Source organism: Apodemus sylvaticus, chromosome 1 (assembly GCF_947179515.1).
Source record: "Apodemus sylvaticus chromosome 1, mApoSyl1.1, whole genome shotgun sequence".
Lineage (NCBI taxonomy): Eukaryota > Metazoa > Chordata > Mammalia > Rodentia > Muridae > Apodemus > Apodemus sylvaticus.
In genome coordinates, this window is record NC_067472.1 from 5,672,952 (window position 1) to 5,690,208 (window position 17,257).

Below are 17,257 nucleotides of genomic sequence, written 5' to 3' on the forward strand. Positions count from 1 at the left end.
ACTTATCAGCTATGGGGCTTCGAGTAAATCATCAACCTTACTGATATTTACCTTCCCGATCTATAAAATGGGAGCCACAATGCACATTTGATAAGGTCCGTGCAGGGAGGGAGCAAGCCCACCTGGGCTGTATCACCTGACACTTGGAGGTTAGCAACCCTGGGAGCCGGCCTCCACAGGATGCTGCGGCCTCCACGGGTCAAAAGGATGGGAAGGCAGGAAAGGCAAGGGAGGGAAATGGGCTGACTCTTTTCAGGTTTGCTTTCAAACACTCACAAGTTGGATTCTGACACAAAGTGTCTGTTTGAGGAAGGAAGCTACAGGTGAAATTGCTAAGCTCCTTTCCCAAGAAGAGCATGTTGCTGCCGAAATCCCCAGTCATCAACATTCCAGGCATCCAGGTAAGCGTGGAATTAAATGGTTAACATTGACAACTCAGGGCTGACCGGTAATAAGTAGCTTGTAACAGGAAGCAAATCTAGGGGATCTAGAGCTCAGGAGAAGAAGAAGTGTGGGAGAGGAGCAGGGCCCAGCAGAGCGGCCGGCCTGGAGCACCAGGCCACGCTGAGGAGGACCTCCGTGCTCTCCCATCTCACCTGCTGAAGGGATGCAGTCATCTAGATGTCTGTTCAGAACAACCCACACAGAAAATGTACACATGCATGCGCGCGCGCACACGCGCGCACACACACATACACACACACACAAGAGAGAGAGAGAGAGAGAGAGAGAGAGAGAGAGAGAGAGAGAGAGAGACTGCCCCAATAGAGTAATGAAAACCACTTGTTGGCTGGAAATGGTTGAGGTTGATCTAATTGTCAAAGCAAATACTTAATGCACTGGCCTTTTTTATGAACCATGTGAGCACATGCTAACAGACCAAAGGGACATTTTCAAACTCCTGGTTATCCCAAAATAGCTCCGAACAGGTCTGGCTCCCTCAAAACACTGGCCTCAGGAGTATGAGTGTGCCTGAGTCTCTGCTGTGGAGCCTGGTGCCTTGGGTTTTTAAAACACTTTTTAATATTTATTTATTTATTTAGTCACTGATAAGTCCTGCTGACCTTATCTGTGTGACAAAATCTAGTCTCCATAAAAAGATAATTCAGGTGGCCACTGTTTTTCAAGCTCAGACACCACCTCCTTGGGTGTTCCAGCACAGACCTGTTATTTCCCACTGCTCGAGCCCTGTTTACCCCACTGAAAGGATTCTGACCCACGGAAGACTGCCTGAAGGGCAGAGAGAGCTGACCCTGCTGGGGAAGCCCTGCAAGAGTAACGTGGCCGTCTGTACCGGCCCTGTGGGCTCTCTGGTCTGGTTATGATGAACATGACTGCTGAAATGGAATGCTTCCTCTGCAAACTGGGAGGACTGCCGTCACTCACTCACTCACTCACTCACTCATTCACTCACTCACTCACACATTCACTCACACACTCACTCACTCACTTACTCATTCACTCATTCACTCACTCACACACTCACACACTCACTCACACACTCACACACTCACTCACTCACACATTCACTCACTCACACACTCACACACTCATTCACTCACACACTCACTCACACACTCACACATTCACTCACTCACATACTCACTCACACTCACTCACACACTCACTCACACATTCACTCACTCACTCACACATTCACTCACTCACACACTCACACATTCACTCACTCACTCACACATTCACTCACTCACACACTCACACATTCACTCACTCACACACTCACTCACACATTCACTCACTCACTCACTCACACACTCACTCACACACAACTCACACACTCACTCACATTCACTCACTCACACACACTCACTCACACACTCACTCACACTCACTCACACACTCACTCACACATTCACTCACTCACACACTCACTCACTCACTCACACACTCACTCACTCACTCATCCACTGTGGTGATTATGAATGGCTTCTTTTAGGGAAATGTGCCACTTCCTGAACTCCTCTAGCAGGGCTTTCCCTTCTGCCATAGCTTGGTCATCTTGCTATGACACAAAATACGTGGATCACAGAGATGAACTCGAGTAGACTGGGATTTCTTCATTTAGACGAAATAGTAAACAACCCTCAAAGCCACAGCAGAAAGCCTGATACGAAGATACTTAGGTGTCCCAGCAGCAGACCACTTGAATCAAATGTTGGGTGACAGTACTGAATAAACTATATATTACTTAAAATTTTTCATCACATGTATTTTATATGTTGGGGGCTGGATATCAGAAGCTAACTCATGGGAGTTGGTTCTTTCAATCCAGCACATGGGTCCCAGCGGCTGAATGTAGCTGTCTGGGTGGCACGCCCCTCACCCTTCCCTCCGCGGGTGGGCGGGCCTGGCACTGATTTTATTCTTAGGTGTGGTCAGCACATCCTGGTTGGACGGAGAATGGAAGGCCGCTGGAAAGGCACATGTGCCTGGACCTTCCACTAAAGTGACTCACACCGCGAGCACATTTGAAAAAGCTTCTCAAGTTTCATATTTTGTCATAAATTTCCAAATGATTCATTAAAGTAGGAGAGAGTGGGAAAAATTATCAGTGTTGCACAGAATACTTTTTTTAAAAAAACTACAAAGTCCTGTGAGAGATTTTCAAAAAGCCTGGGTCACTGGAGACTGTGGACAGCTGGCTTCTGTGTTCCCATTTGGGTCTGACTCACTACGGTAATGTCACTCGTCAGGAGGACGTAGAAGACAGACAACAGCTGGGAGGCATTCTCTCTGTGCTCAGGGTTCAGGGACACACAGTGGAACAGACCATCTAGTGCTCAGGCACAAGAGCCTGCCCTCCCTCACGCCAGCCGTGAACCTCGACTCCCTGAGGTTGCAGCAGATGTTAAAAACTAAAGTTGAAACCTTTAAGCTGTAATGAAGGAGTTCACAGGGCTTGTAATCCCAGGACCCCACCCCAATCCTCCCTCGATCCTGCTGAAAGCCTTCAAATGGTCCTCCGCACTAACAGGGCGCAGCGAGTGTTGAGCACGCTGATCTGCCCATGATTACCCTCGGCTGCTGTAAAACAATCTCACTCCTCCGGCGAGTGCGGGCTGCGGCAACAATGCGGTTATTGACTTGTTGCCCTGGCTCTATTTAGTTATTACCCTCGGGGCCACAATCAATAGACTTTGCACCAAGTCTGCCTTATAAATCCCAGGCTCTCACTGGAGGCTTGCCAAGGAATGGCAAGAAAAATCTATGGCAGGGCAACGCTTAGAGAGCAGAGCCTGTGAGAGCCACACTGACAGCTGTATAAATTAATTAACAAGGCACTGTTTATTCTCCTAGATCACGTGACACATTTGCCACCAGTGAAGAAGGCATGGATAGATTCAGAACGTTGTCCGGTGATATTTAAAACCCACAAACTGAGCCGCATGCACAAGAGAGACCGGCGCTCTGTGTAACTGTTTCTGCCTTTATCCTGCTTTAATTACTCTGTTCAAATTTGCCGCCTTTGCACTACTTCTGACCAGCCTTTTGTTCCCAGTTTATCTGCATGGATAGGGTTTGCCTTGATAACTCCCTAAGCTTGGGGCTGAAAGAATCAACATGGTGAAAATAAAATGCTGATCATTAACCTCACAGGCTTGGGCTTCCTTCGTACCTCAAATCCTTCTGGCATGGCAGCAATGGAGAAGGCTGGCTTTGCAGAGAGGAGTCCTGACGGGCTTCGAGAAGAACTCTGGGCTAGCTGAGATCACTGCAAAGTGTTCTAGGGCACTTCTTTATTTAAGCAAACCATATATAGATCTGGTGGCAAGGGGACCAGCATTACACTGTCTTATGTCACCTTAAACTAAGCTTCGGAGCCCACAGACAAAGCCATTCTTTTACACGGGAAGAGATCAAGGGGCCCCTTAGAGACTGTTTGCTACCATAGGGGGCAAGTTTCCTTGATTCCAACTCTCCCCCTTGATAGCTCAGGGTTTGCGGCATGATGGAAAGACATTCTTTTAAATGCTAAGACATTCAGTTCTTCAGGTTTATTTGGAGGGAGGAGGGAGGCAGTTGCTTTTGTTTTGTTTTCTGAGACAGGGTTTCTCTGTGCAATAGCCCTGGCTGTCCTAAACCTGGCCTCAAACTCACAGAGACCTGCCTCCCTCCCTGTGCCTCCTGAGTCTGGGATTAAATGTACGTGTGTGTGTGTGTGTGTGTGTGTGTGTGTGTGTGTGTAAGGATGGAGTGGTAGACAATATGGCTTGTGCCTATAATACCAACATTCAGTGTCGAAAAGGCAGGAGGATTGCTATGAGTTTATCACCTACATATATCACAAAATGGGTTCCAGGCCTGGTTGTACTATATAATGAGATCCTCTCTAAACACACACACACACACACACACACACACACACACACACACACAAATTGAAGGTAGTGGATGTTAGAAAAAAGAACTTCAAATAAAGTTGTAGGACCCCCTCCACACTATTCAGCCAGATGACCAGCATTTACTGAGTGTCTGTTGAGGACAAGACACTCAAATAGTCCTGGCTGACTGTGACACAGACAGTGTCATTCCCAGGTATGGAAAGCTCATTTCCTTGTTTTGGTCTAGCCTGGGCTATGCCAGCCTTGTTGCATGCTAACACGCTCCTGTGAACACAGCAGGGCACCATAATCCCCTTAAACACATATCCCAGCATTTGATGGGTCCTTGGGGCCAGGGGAATCTGACACATAACACATGAAACTCATTTGCCTGTGGGCCTTCTAATTGTGTTGTTCCAATAATTTATGACCTCTTATAAACGGTTTCCAGGCAATAAGAGTTAATTGACTCAAGACACTTTCATCCATTGTAATGGCCTCCTAATATTCTGCACGAGGTCTAGGTACTTCCTATGTCACTTGTGTCAAATGTGTCACTTGAAGAATGGAAGAACTTAACACCCTTGCCCCAAACTTATTTCAAATATGCTCACTGCAAGTGTTTGCCCTCAGATGGACTTGTGCTCGCAGGCACAGCGTGGCCCTCGGCCTGGCAACTGTGTTAACCACAGGACTTGGCCTTCACTGTGTCTATGTGTCTCTCTTATTTTGGGGGTTGAAATGTTTGGTTGATGCCATGAGGCCTTGTCTTGGTTGTCTGAGAATAAAGTCAGTTCTCTCTTCTTCCTAACTTCTGCCCCAAGGCCAGGAGATGGCAGGGGCGTCAGAGACTGTTATACTGTCCCACTGGCTATTAGTTAATCTACTGAACACATTTGGGAGCTGTAGAACCACATGCTTTGAGCTCATGTCGCATGGAAGCGATTAATGTTGGAAAAGGCAGGATACTTACTACCCTGAATTCATTATTACACATCGTACACATGTAATGAGTGATCAGACCACACTCCATGGTGGAGATACTCAAATGTTACGCCTCAGCTGAGAAAGGGAAAAAGAGTACTTTCCTTCAAGGATGGCATCTGGGAGCTGCTGGGAGCTGGTGGCACAGTCAGGTCTGTCCTTACTGCTCTCAGCTGTGGAAGGACATGCTGTTCCAGGTCCTGTTAGACAACGACCACATGAACCCAGAGTTCTCTTTCTTCCTTCAAAATGGTGACTTTACAAATGTCTGTTTGACCCTTTATCTCACACCGCATCCAAGCATGAACTCTGCATGCATCAAAGGCCAGCAAGAAAGACTCACAAGCCTAAACCTCAAGGAGAACAGAAGAAAAGGCCTCTCTGTTCCTGGTTTAGCAATGGTTCCTTCTGCAGGACACCAAAGCAGAAGCAGCTGGAGAAAACAACTTGGTCTTTGCCATAATGAAAAGCTTTCATGAAGACAAGAGAAACGTGGAGTGGTGGGAAATATCTGCAAACCATACATCTAACAGAGTGTTTGGTGAACATCTGACACATAGAGATTATCTAGCTGAGTTAACTTCTCCCGGGCCAGAGAGTTGAGAAGTGGCAGTGTCACCTCTGGATCTGATCTGGAGTCTAACTGAGCCCAGCACCTGGACAGGTGGGCTCTTTCTTCTATATGCTGCCTTTGCACCCCCTGCCTCCGGGTCCTGCTTGCTCAGGGAGAAAGAGCTGGAGGGGGAGGGGGAAGGAGAGAGAGGGGGATGGGAGAAAGGGAGAGTGGGAGGGGATAGGGAGAAGGGGAGAGGGAGAGGGAGAAGAGGAGGGAGAAGAATCCAGAAACTTCTCTGTACCCATGTCCCATCTGTCTGATTAGTTTCCGAAATCTAGTCATTTAAAACCAGGAGTGGTGGTGCCTGCACCCCAAAGCCGACACTCTGAAGCCTACTGAAGACAGTTTCTGGTTAGGAAAGAAACTAAATGTGACTTTTAAAATGTGGCAGAACTAAGGTGTTAGTGACAGTCAACTGTGGAGCTGTGTGTCTTTGAAAATAATGTTTGGGATTAATTCTTCCTATTTAGCCTTGGTGGCGCATGCCTTTAATCCCAGCACTTGGGAGGCAGAGGCAGGCAGATTTCTGAGTTAGAGGCCAGCCTGATCTACAGAGTGAGTTCCAGGACAGCCAGCACTACACAGAGAAACCCTGTCTCAAAAACAAAAACAACAACAACAACAACAACAAAAACAAAAAAAAACCTTCCTATTTAGAAAGACGCCACCTTTTAGCAAAATTTTTGCTTATATGTCAAACAATAACTGGGTGAGGCTGATATACTTTTTAAAGCATTATCAGAAAGTTTAAAATAAAGGTTTATGTGGTTGTGTGTGTGTGTGTGTGTGTGTGTGTGTGTGCGCGCGCATTCACACACATGTAGTGCTCACAGAAGCCAAAGAGAGCACTGGATCCCTAGACCTTGGAGTGACAGATAGTTGTGAGCCACTATATGGGTGCAGGGATCTGAACCAGAGTCCTCTGCAAAAGCAGACAGTGCTCCTAACCACTGAGCCCTATCTCCATCGTAGCTATTTTGAGGTGATTTTAGGCCAGCCTCTTGCCCTCTTTAGGTGCCAGGACCCCCTGAAATTCAAAGTGTTTACAGAATAATGTGCCAGCTTCATAGTTGGAAGGGACTGGGTCTGAACGGAGGCTGCCAGCTGGCTGCCGTGGCTAGAGAGTGCCTAGACAGACACATTGCTTTGACCTGCTTAGTTTTAAGTGATAATTTTTACAAATCATCAGCATTTACAAAGAGGGAGGCAGTAACACAATACAGGTATTGGAGGACCGGGCCTCTGCAGGTCTCCCATGGTAACGGTGGGTGGCTTCTGTGAAGCCTCTTCAAGATGCCCCCATGCTGTCCTGTTGCCTCTTTACTCTGAGGCTTGCTTGCAGTGGCTCCTCCTTGGCTCCTGGCTAAGATGCTACCCCATCTAAGGGTCTTTCCCCGAACTCAGGCCTGCTTCCAAGACTGAGTCCTAAGCATTATGCGTTCCACCAGGGAGAGACATCCAGGCTGGCGGTGTGCCATAAAGCACGTGCCTGTCCTTGGCGTGAGGCTCACGGTCTGCTATGGCTCTGCCCACACGCCTCACCACTCTCCCTGGGCACTGGCCTGGCTCCACCTGCAGCACCATGCCCTTGCATTAGGGAACTTGGTTGAGGGAATTGGGAGGTGCAGGAATGCAGCATCACTACCTGATGGTAGATCTGCAGCAGCACTTTCTGCGGGTTCTCACTGCTACCCTCTGCCATCACCCTGCTCCAGGACCACAAACCATACAGTTTCCTACTTTTTTATCTCCTCAGTGCCATCCAATGTAGTCGGTAAAGACGCTTTTGGACTGGCAGGACAGGTGGAAGGCAGAAGCACTACTTAGGGGACAGTGCGGTGAGCTGGTCACGGGGACAGCAAGTGTTCCTGGGCTCTGCAGCTGAGGACTCAGCCTGCACTCTTCTGTCAGGCGCTCTCTTCAGAGTCCTGCTGCTCTCCTCCTGGGCAGGGCAGCAGAGCCTGTGGAACCCAGATTCCTCCTCCAGGGTGGCAGACCTGCTCCCAGCGGGAAGTCATTCTGCTGTTTCCTAACAATGGGGCGTCACACTGGGCAAGCAATTTGTTTTAATTATGTAAATCACTTCATTCTCTCTGCAAACAGCTAATAGAGAGCTTCAAGGCATTGCAGGTCAGAACAGAATACAGAAGACAGTTGTGACTGGGCCTCTAGGAGAGGTTTGGCTTGTCCTTGATGGGTCAGGATGAAGTGTGTGTGTGTGGGGGGGAGCACAGACTACAAGAAGGAAGTCGCATAGTGCCCTGGTGTTGTGACACAAATGTCCCCATCACGTGGCACAGAATGGGGGGAGGCAAGTTGGGAACAGTGTACCACTGAGGCCCGTGCCCTCATTCTGCTTTGCCTCTGTGTGCTCTCTAGGTGCTCTCTTTACTACATTCTGCAAAGTAGACCCAGACGCCAACCATGCACCTGCAAGTCACCTTTGTGTCCTTGTAAGGTGAATTCGTGTTCGTGACCACATGGTTAAAGACCCCGAGTGTTACCATGACCACCATTTTCATCAGCAGAACTGGGCAGTGTACTCCTCCACTGTGCTGCGTGATCCATACACACCAGACTTACTAGTCAATACTGCCATGCCCTACAGACAAGGGTAGATGGAGTTCCTATATTAACCAGGGTCTCCACTCTGCTCCCCGATCTTTGGGGCTTAGGCTAGAACTCAGGATCTTGGTCATTGCTGAGCTAGGTTCACAGCTCCTGCTTTTCTCAGAGGTAGCTTCTCACTATATAGCTCAGGCTGGACTTGAACTCACAGACCTCTTGGCTCCTGAGTGCTAGACTTACAAGTGTGTTTTACCATGGCCAGGCTGGCTTGTGCTCCTAATCTGTAAGACATTATTTCACTCTAACACTGAATAGACCATTAACTTATGTATTAAGCTTGCAATTACCTGCTGCCCTCAGGGGAGGAAGGGACCCTTAGGAAGCAAAATGGCTAGTTGATTAAGGTTTGGATTAAAACCAGGCCCTAAAAGGAGCTCAGCTCACACTTAGGATAGAGCCCAGGTACTAAGGAAGCACAGCTAGCTAGCTACAGCTGTTCTCCTTACCAAAGGCTGATAAAAGCCAGGCTTGAGCAGGGATGGAGCACTGGCAGACAGCACTTCCTGTTAGGAGGATTCCAGGGCTAAGAACTCAAGCCTTCCAACTCTGCTTTGGAGGGCATTTCAAACACATGGAACACGTACTTGAATGCAATATTGTTATATCTTCCTCACTTCTATAACTTCCATGGCTTCTATCCCACCCAACTGCCACTAAGCCGGCACAGAGCTCCCCACAATGCTGACAAATCTGTGTGTGTGCATATCCACATGCGTATACACTGGCATGTGTGTGAATCTGCATGTGTCACATGGGTATGTGTATACGCCCATATGGATGAATATGAGGGATCCATCCCCCTTTAGGGGAGGGCCCTAGGAGCAGCCAGCCAGTGAGCATCAGACGCCAGGTTCTTGTAGCACCGGCTCTGTTCTACCCACAAACCCAAAGATTGATATTTGAGCCTGTTTGTGGCTTTTAGGGAGGCTTGTGAGCAGACATTTAAAGTTATCTTGTCATAATTGCCTTTATCAGAGAGAGCTGGGTCTTATCAAAGCCATGGCTGCCACCTGTTGAGTCTTTTACTATTCATGTCCTGCTCTCCCACTCCAGGCATGATTTATAAGCAGTCAGCTGTAAATTTCTGCTCCCGCTTCTTTCCACAAAGGATTCTCTTCATAGCCTAGGGTTTCCTTCCTTGCTTGTGGTTTCCTTCAAGCCTGGCTTTGGTAAAAGGCCCTAACATCCCTCAGCACATCATATCATGACTGTCCTCCAGTTTTTCCCTTGCCTCATCTATACTCTTTCCTTCTCTTGCATCTCCAGAGCTGGCCTAGTGCTGTCCTGTGTCTCTCGCATGCTCAGTCCTGCCACAGAGCTCTTCAACAGGCTCCCTGCCAGGATGTCCTCAACCTTAGCCAAAGTGACCCCATCTCTCCCACTGCACTGAGGTCAGAGATCATGGTGCTTCACCTACAGCCACTGTGTCCTCAGTACCATGAAGAGGCAAGCATGCAGGAAATACTCAATACATATGTTTCAACAAGTTAAAACCAGACAAATATAACACTTAACAGGACATGTAATAGAATAGACAGGCTAAAGTGTGAAGTAGGAATTAGAACTAGGCTGTGGAAGTGGCAATTTGACAGGGTTAGCCTTAGCTATCAAATAACACACACACACACACACACACACACACACACACAATTGTGCATACGTGCAAACCGGGGTACCAGGTATGACGATGCCCCTTTCTTCTCACTATCAGGTTAGTGAAGATGAAGGTGTGCTCTGAGGCCCAGCAAGGACAGTGGAATAACTGTTGCTGTAGAAATGAGTCAAGTGCAGCTTTTCCTGAATAAAAATTGGCATCAGCTTGAAAATTTAAATTGGCCCAGCAAATGCCAACCAAAGAAGTAAGGTTTGCATTAATACACGTGCACAAGGGAACATGTAAACACAAGAGTGTACATTACGCTGTACTAGCTATAATCTTGTGATAATGCAAATATTTACTGTATAAACAAATTATGCACAAAACCACTGGATACTATGTAGCTAACCAAATGATGCTGAGATGAGTTAGGTTATATGGCTCAATAATTATAGTACTTAATAACATAAAATCACCTTAATTAAAATTATTTTTATATATGTATGTGTGTATATATCTATATATATGTCTATCTATCTATCTATCCATCCATCCATCCACAGAAAAATGTTCTTATATACATTCAGCCTAAGGAAGGACTAGTGTTCCCACCAGTCTGAATAATAAAAAGAGGAAATAACATTTTAAACACTGAGCTCATCTGAAGCAGAACAGATGCAGGAAGGCCAACCACTTTTGTGAAAACAAAATCAACTGATGGTTGTGTTCGGAATATGAGCCTTGCCTTATTCACTGTTTTGGACAAGCGGGCTTAGGTCATCTCCACTTCCAGGTGATCAAGATCGTTCACAGCCAGGGCCACAACAGCCACATCAGGTACTGCAGGCACCGGCTGGGGTTAAGTAGCTGTCCTGACAGCACACAGGCAAGAGCATCCAAGAGTTACTGGCACATCTAAAAATTCCTAAGGGGCAGGGAGCAGCATTCTCAGGGAGTGGGCTGGCATATCTGCAGAGACCCTTGCAGTCACTTCTAGTCACGGCCGTTTAAGAATTATACTTCCAGATGAATTTGAGAATTGCTCTTTCAAACTCTATGAAGAATTGAGTAGGGGTTTTGATGGGTATTGCGTTGAATCTGTATATTGCTTTTAGCAAAATGGCCATTTTAACTATATTAATCCTGCCGATCCACGAGCATGGGAGGTTTTTCCATTTTTAGAGGTCTTCTTCCATTTCCTTCTTCAGAGTCTTGAAGTTCTTGTCATACAAATCTTTCACATGTTTGGTAAGAGTCACCCCAAGGTACTTTATACTGTTTGTGGCTATTGTGAAGGGGGTCATTTCCCTAATTTCTTTCTCAGCCTGCTTATTCTTTGAGTATAGGAAGGCTACTGATTTCCTTGAGTTGATTTTATAACCTGCCACTTTGCTGAAGTTGTTTATCAGCTATAGGAGTTCTCTAGTGAAGTTTTTTGGGTCACTTAGGTAGACTATCATATCATCTGCAAATAATGATAGTTTGACTTCTTCCTTTCCAATTTGTATCCCTTTGACCTCCTTATGTTGTCTAATTTCCTGAGCTAATACCTCAAGTACAATATTGAAAAGATAAGGAGAAAGGAGGCAGCCCTGTCTAGTCCCTGATTTTAGTGGGATTGCTTCAAATTCATCTAGAATAACAAAAAACCCAGGATAGCTAAAACTATTCTCAACAACAAAAGAAATTCTGGGGGAATCAGTATCCCTGACCTCAAGCAATACTACAGAGCAATAGTGTTAAAAACTGCATGGTATTGGTACAGTGACAGGCAGGCAGATCAATGGAACAGAATTGAAGATCCAGAAATGAACCCACACATCTATGACCACTTGATCCTCAACAAAGGGGCTGAAAACATCCAATGGAAAAAAGATAGCCTTTTCAACAAATGGTGCTGGTTCAACTGGAGGTCAGCATGCAAAAAAATGCGAATTGATCCATCCTTGTCTCCTTGTACTAAGCTCAACTCCAAATGGATCAAAGACCTACACATAAAGCCGGACACTCTGAAGCTAATAGAAAAGAAACTGGGGAAGACCCTTGAGGACATCGGTACAGGGGGAAAGTTTCTGAACAGATCACCAATAGCGTATGCTCTAAAATCAAGAATTGACCAATGGGACCTCATAAAATTACAAAGTTTCTATAGGGCAAAGGACACCATCAAAAGGACAAAACGGCAACCAACAAATTGGGAAAAGATCTTCACCAACCCTACATCAGATAGAGGGCTAATATCCAAATATATAAAGAACTCAAGAAGTTAGACTCCAGAAAACCAAATAACCCTATTAAAAATGGGGTACAGAGTTAAACAAAGAATTTTTACCTGAAGAACTTCGGATGGTGGAGAAGCATCTTAAAAAATGCTCAACTTCATTAGTCATTAGGGAAATGCATATCAAAACAACCCTGAGATTTCACCTTACACCAGTCAGAATGGCTAAGATTAAAAATTCAGGAGACAGCAGGTGTTGGCGAGGATGTGGAGAAAGAGGAACACTCCTCCACTGCTGGTGGGGTTGCAAATTGGTACAACCACTCTGGAAATCAGTCTGGTGGTTCCTCAGAAAACTGGGCACCTCACTTCCGGAAGATCCTGCTATACCACTCCTGGGCATATATCCAGAGGATTCCCCAGCATGTAATAAGGATACATGCTCCACTATGTTCATAGCAGCCCTATTTATAATAGTCAGAAGCTGGAAAGAACCCAGGTATCCCTCAACAGAAGAATGGATGCAAAAAATGTGATATATATACACAATGGAGTACTATTCAGCCATTAGAAACAATGAATTCATGAAATTCTTAGGCAAATGGATGGAGCTGGAGAACATCATACTAAGTGAGGTAACCCAGTCTCAAAAGATGAATCATGGTATGCACTCACTAATAAGTGGATATTAGCCTAGAAAACCGGAATACCCAAAACATAATCCACACATCAAATGAGGTACAAGAAGAACGGAGGAGTGGCCCCTTGTTCTGGAAAGACTCAGTGTAGCAGTATAGGGCAAAACCAGAACAGGGAAGTGGGAAGGGGTGGGTGGGAGAACAGGGGTAGGGAAGGGGGGTTATGGGACTTTTGGGGAGTGGGGAGCCAGAAAAGGGGAAATCATGTGAAATGTAAATAAAAAATATGTCGAATAAAAAGAATTATATTTCCATTTCCTTCTTTCCCCTCTCCTCCATGGGGGTCTCAGAAAGACTGCTGTGGCATAAACCAAATGGATAAACTTTCCGGGATTAGATGGTGGCTGTGCAAGCCAAGGTCATCACATGCTCTTGGGGTTCCATGACAGTAGGTAATAAAATGGTAAGACTGAAGGTCACAGTGCTTTAATGACCCATTTGGTATATCTGAATAAAACTGACTGGGAGCTAAATTGTGATGAGATAGAAATCTGAAGTGGGTTCTACAGAAGGAGATTTAATCAGTGAGATGATGGGGATGATGATATAAAGGCACAGAACTCTCCTAACACAGGGCTGTGCACCTCGGCAACCGCGAGCAGGCCGGCAGGGCTCAACGCTAAAGCAGGACCACACACTCCCAGGCCCTGCAGAGAGAGGAGAATTCGATTGAGCGCCTCATCATGGTGGAGCAGATCTGCAGGCAAAGCTATCTATGCCTGGCGCGAGGCTTTGACGGAGGCCAGTGGTACATTCTCAGTTAACCAAGAGGCTGCACACCCAGACATTTACTATGCTCACCTAAGTGGCACTGGAGGTGGCTTTCTGAGCGGAGTGCCAAGTGGGGGGAGGTGTTTGGGTGTTGAGATTTCAGGGCCCAAAGGCAGGCTGTGTGGCTGTGCAAAACTATCTTCTAGCTAGAACTCAAAATTATTATTTTAAAGATTTAAGTAATTAATAGATGTGTGTGTGTCTGTCTGTCTGTCTGCATATAGGCCTGTGCATGTCAATATAAGTGCTCACGGAAGCCAGAGGCATCAGATCCCTGGAAGCTAAAGCTTCAGATGGCCGTAACGTGGATGCTGGAAATAAACTCAGGTCCTCTGGAAGAAAGAATTCTTAACTCTAGCTGTCTCTCCGATCTGTTACTCTCATTAATTATCACCACCATTGCTATTATTATAAACCTAGCCTTGCTGCAGAACTGTTGGTGGGGCTGAGTTGAATCACTGAGATTTAAATGCTTTGGTCCCCCACAAGTGTGGGAGACATACGTGGTCCTGACACCTAAGGGACCTGCTGTTGGGGCATAGAACTTAATTCTTGAGGCAGCAAGGAGAGAATATAAACCTTGATTTCAAGTAAAACAAGCCCCCTCCCCCCCCCCAAAAAAAACAACCAACCACCACCACCACTAAAAACCCCCAAACCATTCATTTTCAGGCAACAGTGAGATGCCCATTCATGCAACTCTCTTTGGGTAGATATTAATGAGAATGTGGAATACTGAAGCTAATGACTATGTGTCCCTTACATAATTACAATTACCTGCAGTCTGTTCTAAATGCCAAATTAACTGATTAAGATGAATCCTGTTGAAGGTATAAAACCCTAATCAAATCTCCTGCCCGATGGCAATCACAGAAACTAACTATATTTAAAATGATATTTCAGAGAGAGTGACTTCAGATTTGCTCTAAGTCTTAACAATGCCTCTATCCCAACTGTATGAACTCCACATAATCTTTTTGCTTCTGGGTTGATGCCTCAACACTCAAGGAAAACAAAAAACTATCAAGCAGGTGATCCCCCTGGTGTCACCCACCTTCCCCTTGGAAGCCACTGTCCTGGTTTTTCTGGGCTCAACCTTGCACCCTGTGGCTGTAGGGCATCCTGTGGACCATTAGAGCCACCATCCCTGAGAGCAGCCAGAGTCCTGTGGCTGTGGTCCCTGAAGCCACAGGCAATCTGAGTGGCAGCAGCCTCAGGATCAGGACTTAGTCACGTCTCAGCTTGAAAGAATTCACCCTCCAGCACTGGAGCCTTCCAGTCCACTTCACTTAGTTGTTGATACTCTGCATACAGCTTAGGGCGTGGGGAGAGATGGCTCAGTGGGTGACACTTGCCACCACATCTGAAGACCTGAACTCAATCCCTGGCACCTACATGGTAGAAGGAGGCAACTGACTCTTGAAAATTGTACTCTGACCTCCAAATGCATGTCCAAGCACTCCCTGCCCCTTCCCATGAATAACAAAATGTAATAAACTTTAAATCTAGAAAATAACATTATAACATGTCTCGTACAACAACCATTGATCTTCTCTGGACAGGAAGAAGGAGACAGTATCCTTCTGTCAGGCTGTTAATGAGTGCATCATGATGCTCATTGTAAGACTACTGAACTCACAGGGTAGATGTTCAGAAAACAAAGAAAATCCTTACAGTAACAAATCTCTACATGTATAGAGATGCATGTAGTTATCCTTCATTCCATCATCTGTCCACCCATCGTGCCCGTCAGCTGTCTATTTCCCTATCTAGTATCTGTTCATCTCTCCCTGGGTGAAGGGGAACATGCTCCCTGTCACTGGTGAGCAATACAACAGGACTGAAACTCGGCTGTGTGGAACTGAACTTGATTGTCCAGCTCGTAGGATTAGAAACTTATTTCAGCTCAGAGGCAGCGCACTGCACTGACAGTAAGAATGTCAGGCTGTGTAAATATTGTTTTAAGAGAAAATGAGGCATTATTAGCGAGAGCAAGACATAACTGTTTAAGAAAGAAAGCCTTTATTTGTTCCCCACACAATCATAACTCAATCAACCAACCAGCAACACCCCCCTCGCCACCACTATAATGGGGGTTTTGTGGAATGCTCCTTGTTTGTACAAAAGCCTGGTGATAGAGTCTTGAGGGGTAATCCCAAAGCTGTTAGGTTAGGCCTAAATGAAAACACATCTTACCGGCAGATGTGTGTTAAGACAGCTCTATGTAAGGGGGCCAAGCTGATCACCACAGGAGATAAGCCCCACACAATCTCAGGGTGATCAAGTCAGCAAACATTGCCGTGGCATCATAATTTTCCAGGTTTTCACCTTATAGAAAAGCAAAGATCTCATAATCACTCTCTTAAGATGCAGCCAAGTCCTCAATTCTGACAACTACGGCATACATGGGCCTAAGGAAGAAGAAGACTTTAGGTTTTTGAACATAAATTTAAAAGGAAACCTTACTGCTCACATGTGCAACTGCCTGCTTCAGTTATCACTAAGAGGGAACAGGGTTGATGTCTTATTTTTTTTTTTTTTGTATTTATACATAAGAGGTAAACTTAGTATCATGGATATCAACACATGTCTGCACTATTTCTGACTTTTCATTTTTTCTTAAAATTAAACTTCATCTCTGGCCGTGCTCTAACACACTAAACACACACAGACACACACATGCACACGCACATGTGTATACACACACACACAGCCTTCAAGAGAGACAGACAGAGACAGAGACAAAGAGACTTTAGAGATAGAGACAGAGAGACACACAGGGTGGGGCGAATCATCGTACCACAAATATAACCCTGTGTGTTGAGTCTCAACATTGTCTTTTAAAAGTTTAGAGTAGAATAAGATAGACTGAGCTTGTTCATACATCTATTTTCTCAAGACTTTTCTGCCTTTTCCCCTTCCTTCTTTCCTTCCTTCTTTCCTTCCTTCCTGCCTGGCTTCCTTCCTTTCCCTCCCTTCCTCCCTCCCTCCCTTCCTTCTTGAGATAGAGCACATATCAGCACAGACTGGCTTCAAACCTGCCATGTAGCAAAAGTGTCCTTGGACCCTGATCTTCTTCCTGTCACCAGAGTGCTGGGACAGCTCTACTGTCCTCAGTCAGATTTTATTCCTTCATGTGGACTTCCGTGGATTTTCTTGTATGTCTTCTCTGTGCCCCTTTGTCTATGGCGTCTTTGTGCCTTGGGATGAGACGGCTGAAGCTTGGACGGCCTTATTCCCGTATCTGAAGCTTCCTGGCTTGTGTTTCCGAGGTGCATTTTTGGTTTGTTTCACTGGATTCCAGCATCCTCTGTCACTTGCTAAGCAGTCCAAGAATGCTGAAGTCGCTGCACTCTCAGCTTTCTGATACAGGAATGCTGGGAGTGGATGGACAGAGAA

At 45.9% G+C, this 17,257-nt stretch overlaps 1 protein-coding gene across 3 annotated transcripts in view; it reads right to left on the reverse strand.

Moving 5' to 3' along the window:
* Vti1a (vesicle transport through interaction with t-SNAREs 1A) overlaps positions 1–17,257 on the reverse strand; it is a 308,900-nt gene that overhangs the window by 32,600 nt on the left and 259,043 nt on the right. Inside the window, exon 8 of one of the 3 annotated variants that reach the window (XM_052183483.1) lies at positions 13,559–13,734. The exons of the other annotated variants lie outside the window; for them this stretch is intronic. Within the exon in view, the coding sequence (XP_052039443.1) occupies positions 13,707–13,734 (28 nt within the window). The 3' untranslated portion in view covers positions 13,559–13,706. Of the gene's footprint in view, positions 1–13,558; positions 13,735–17,257 lie in introns of those variants that run through there. 3 annotated transcript variants of the gene reach the window in all.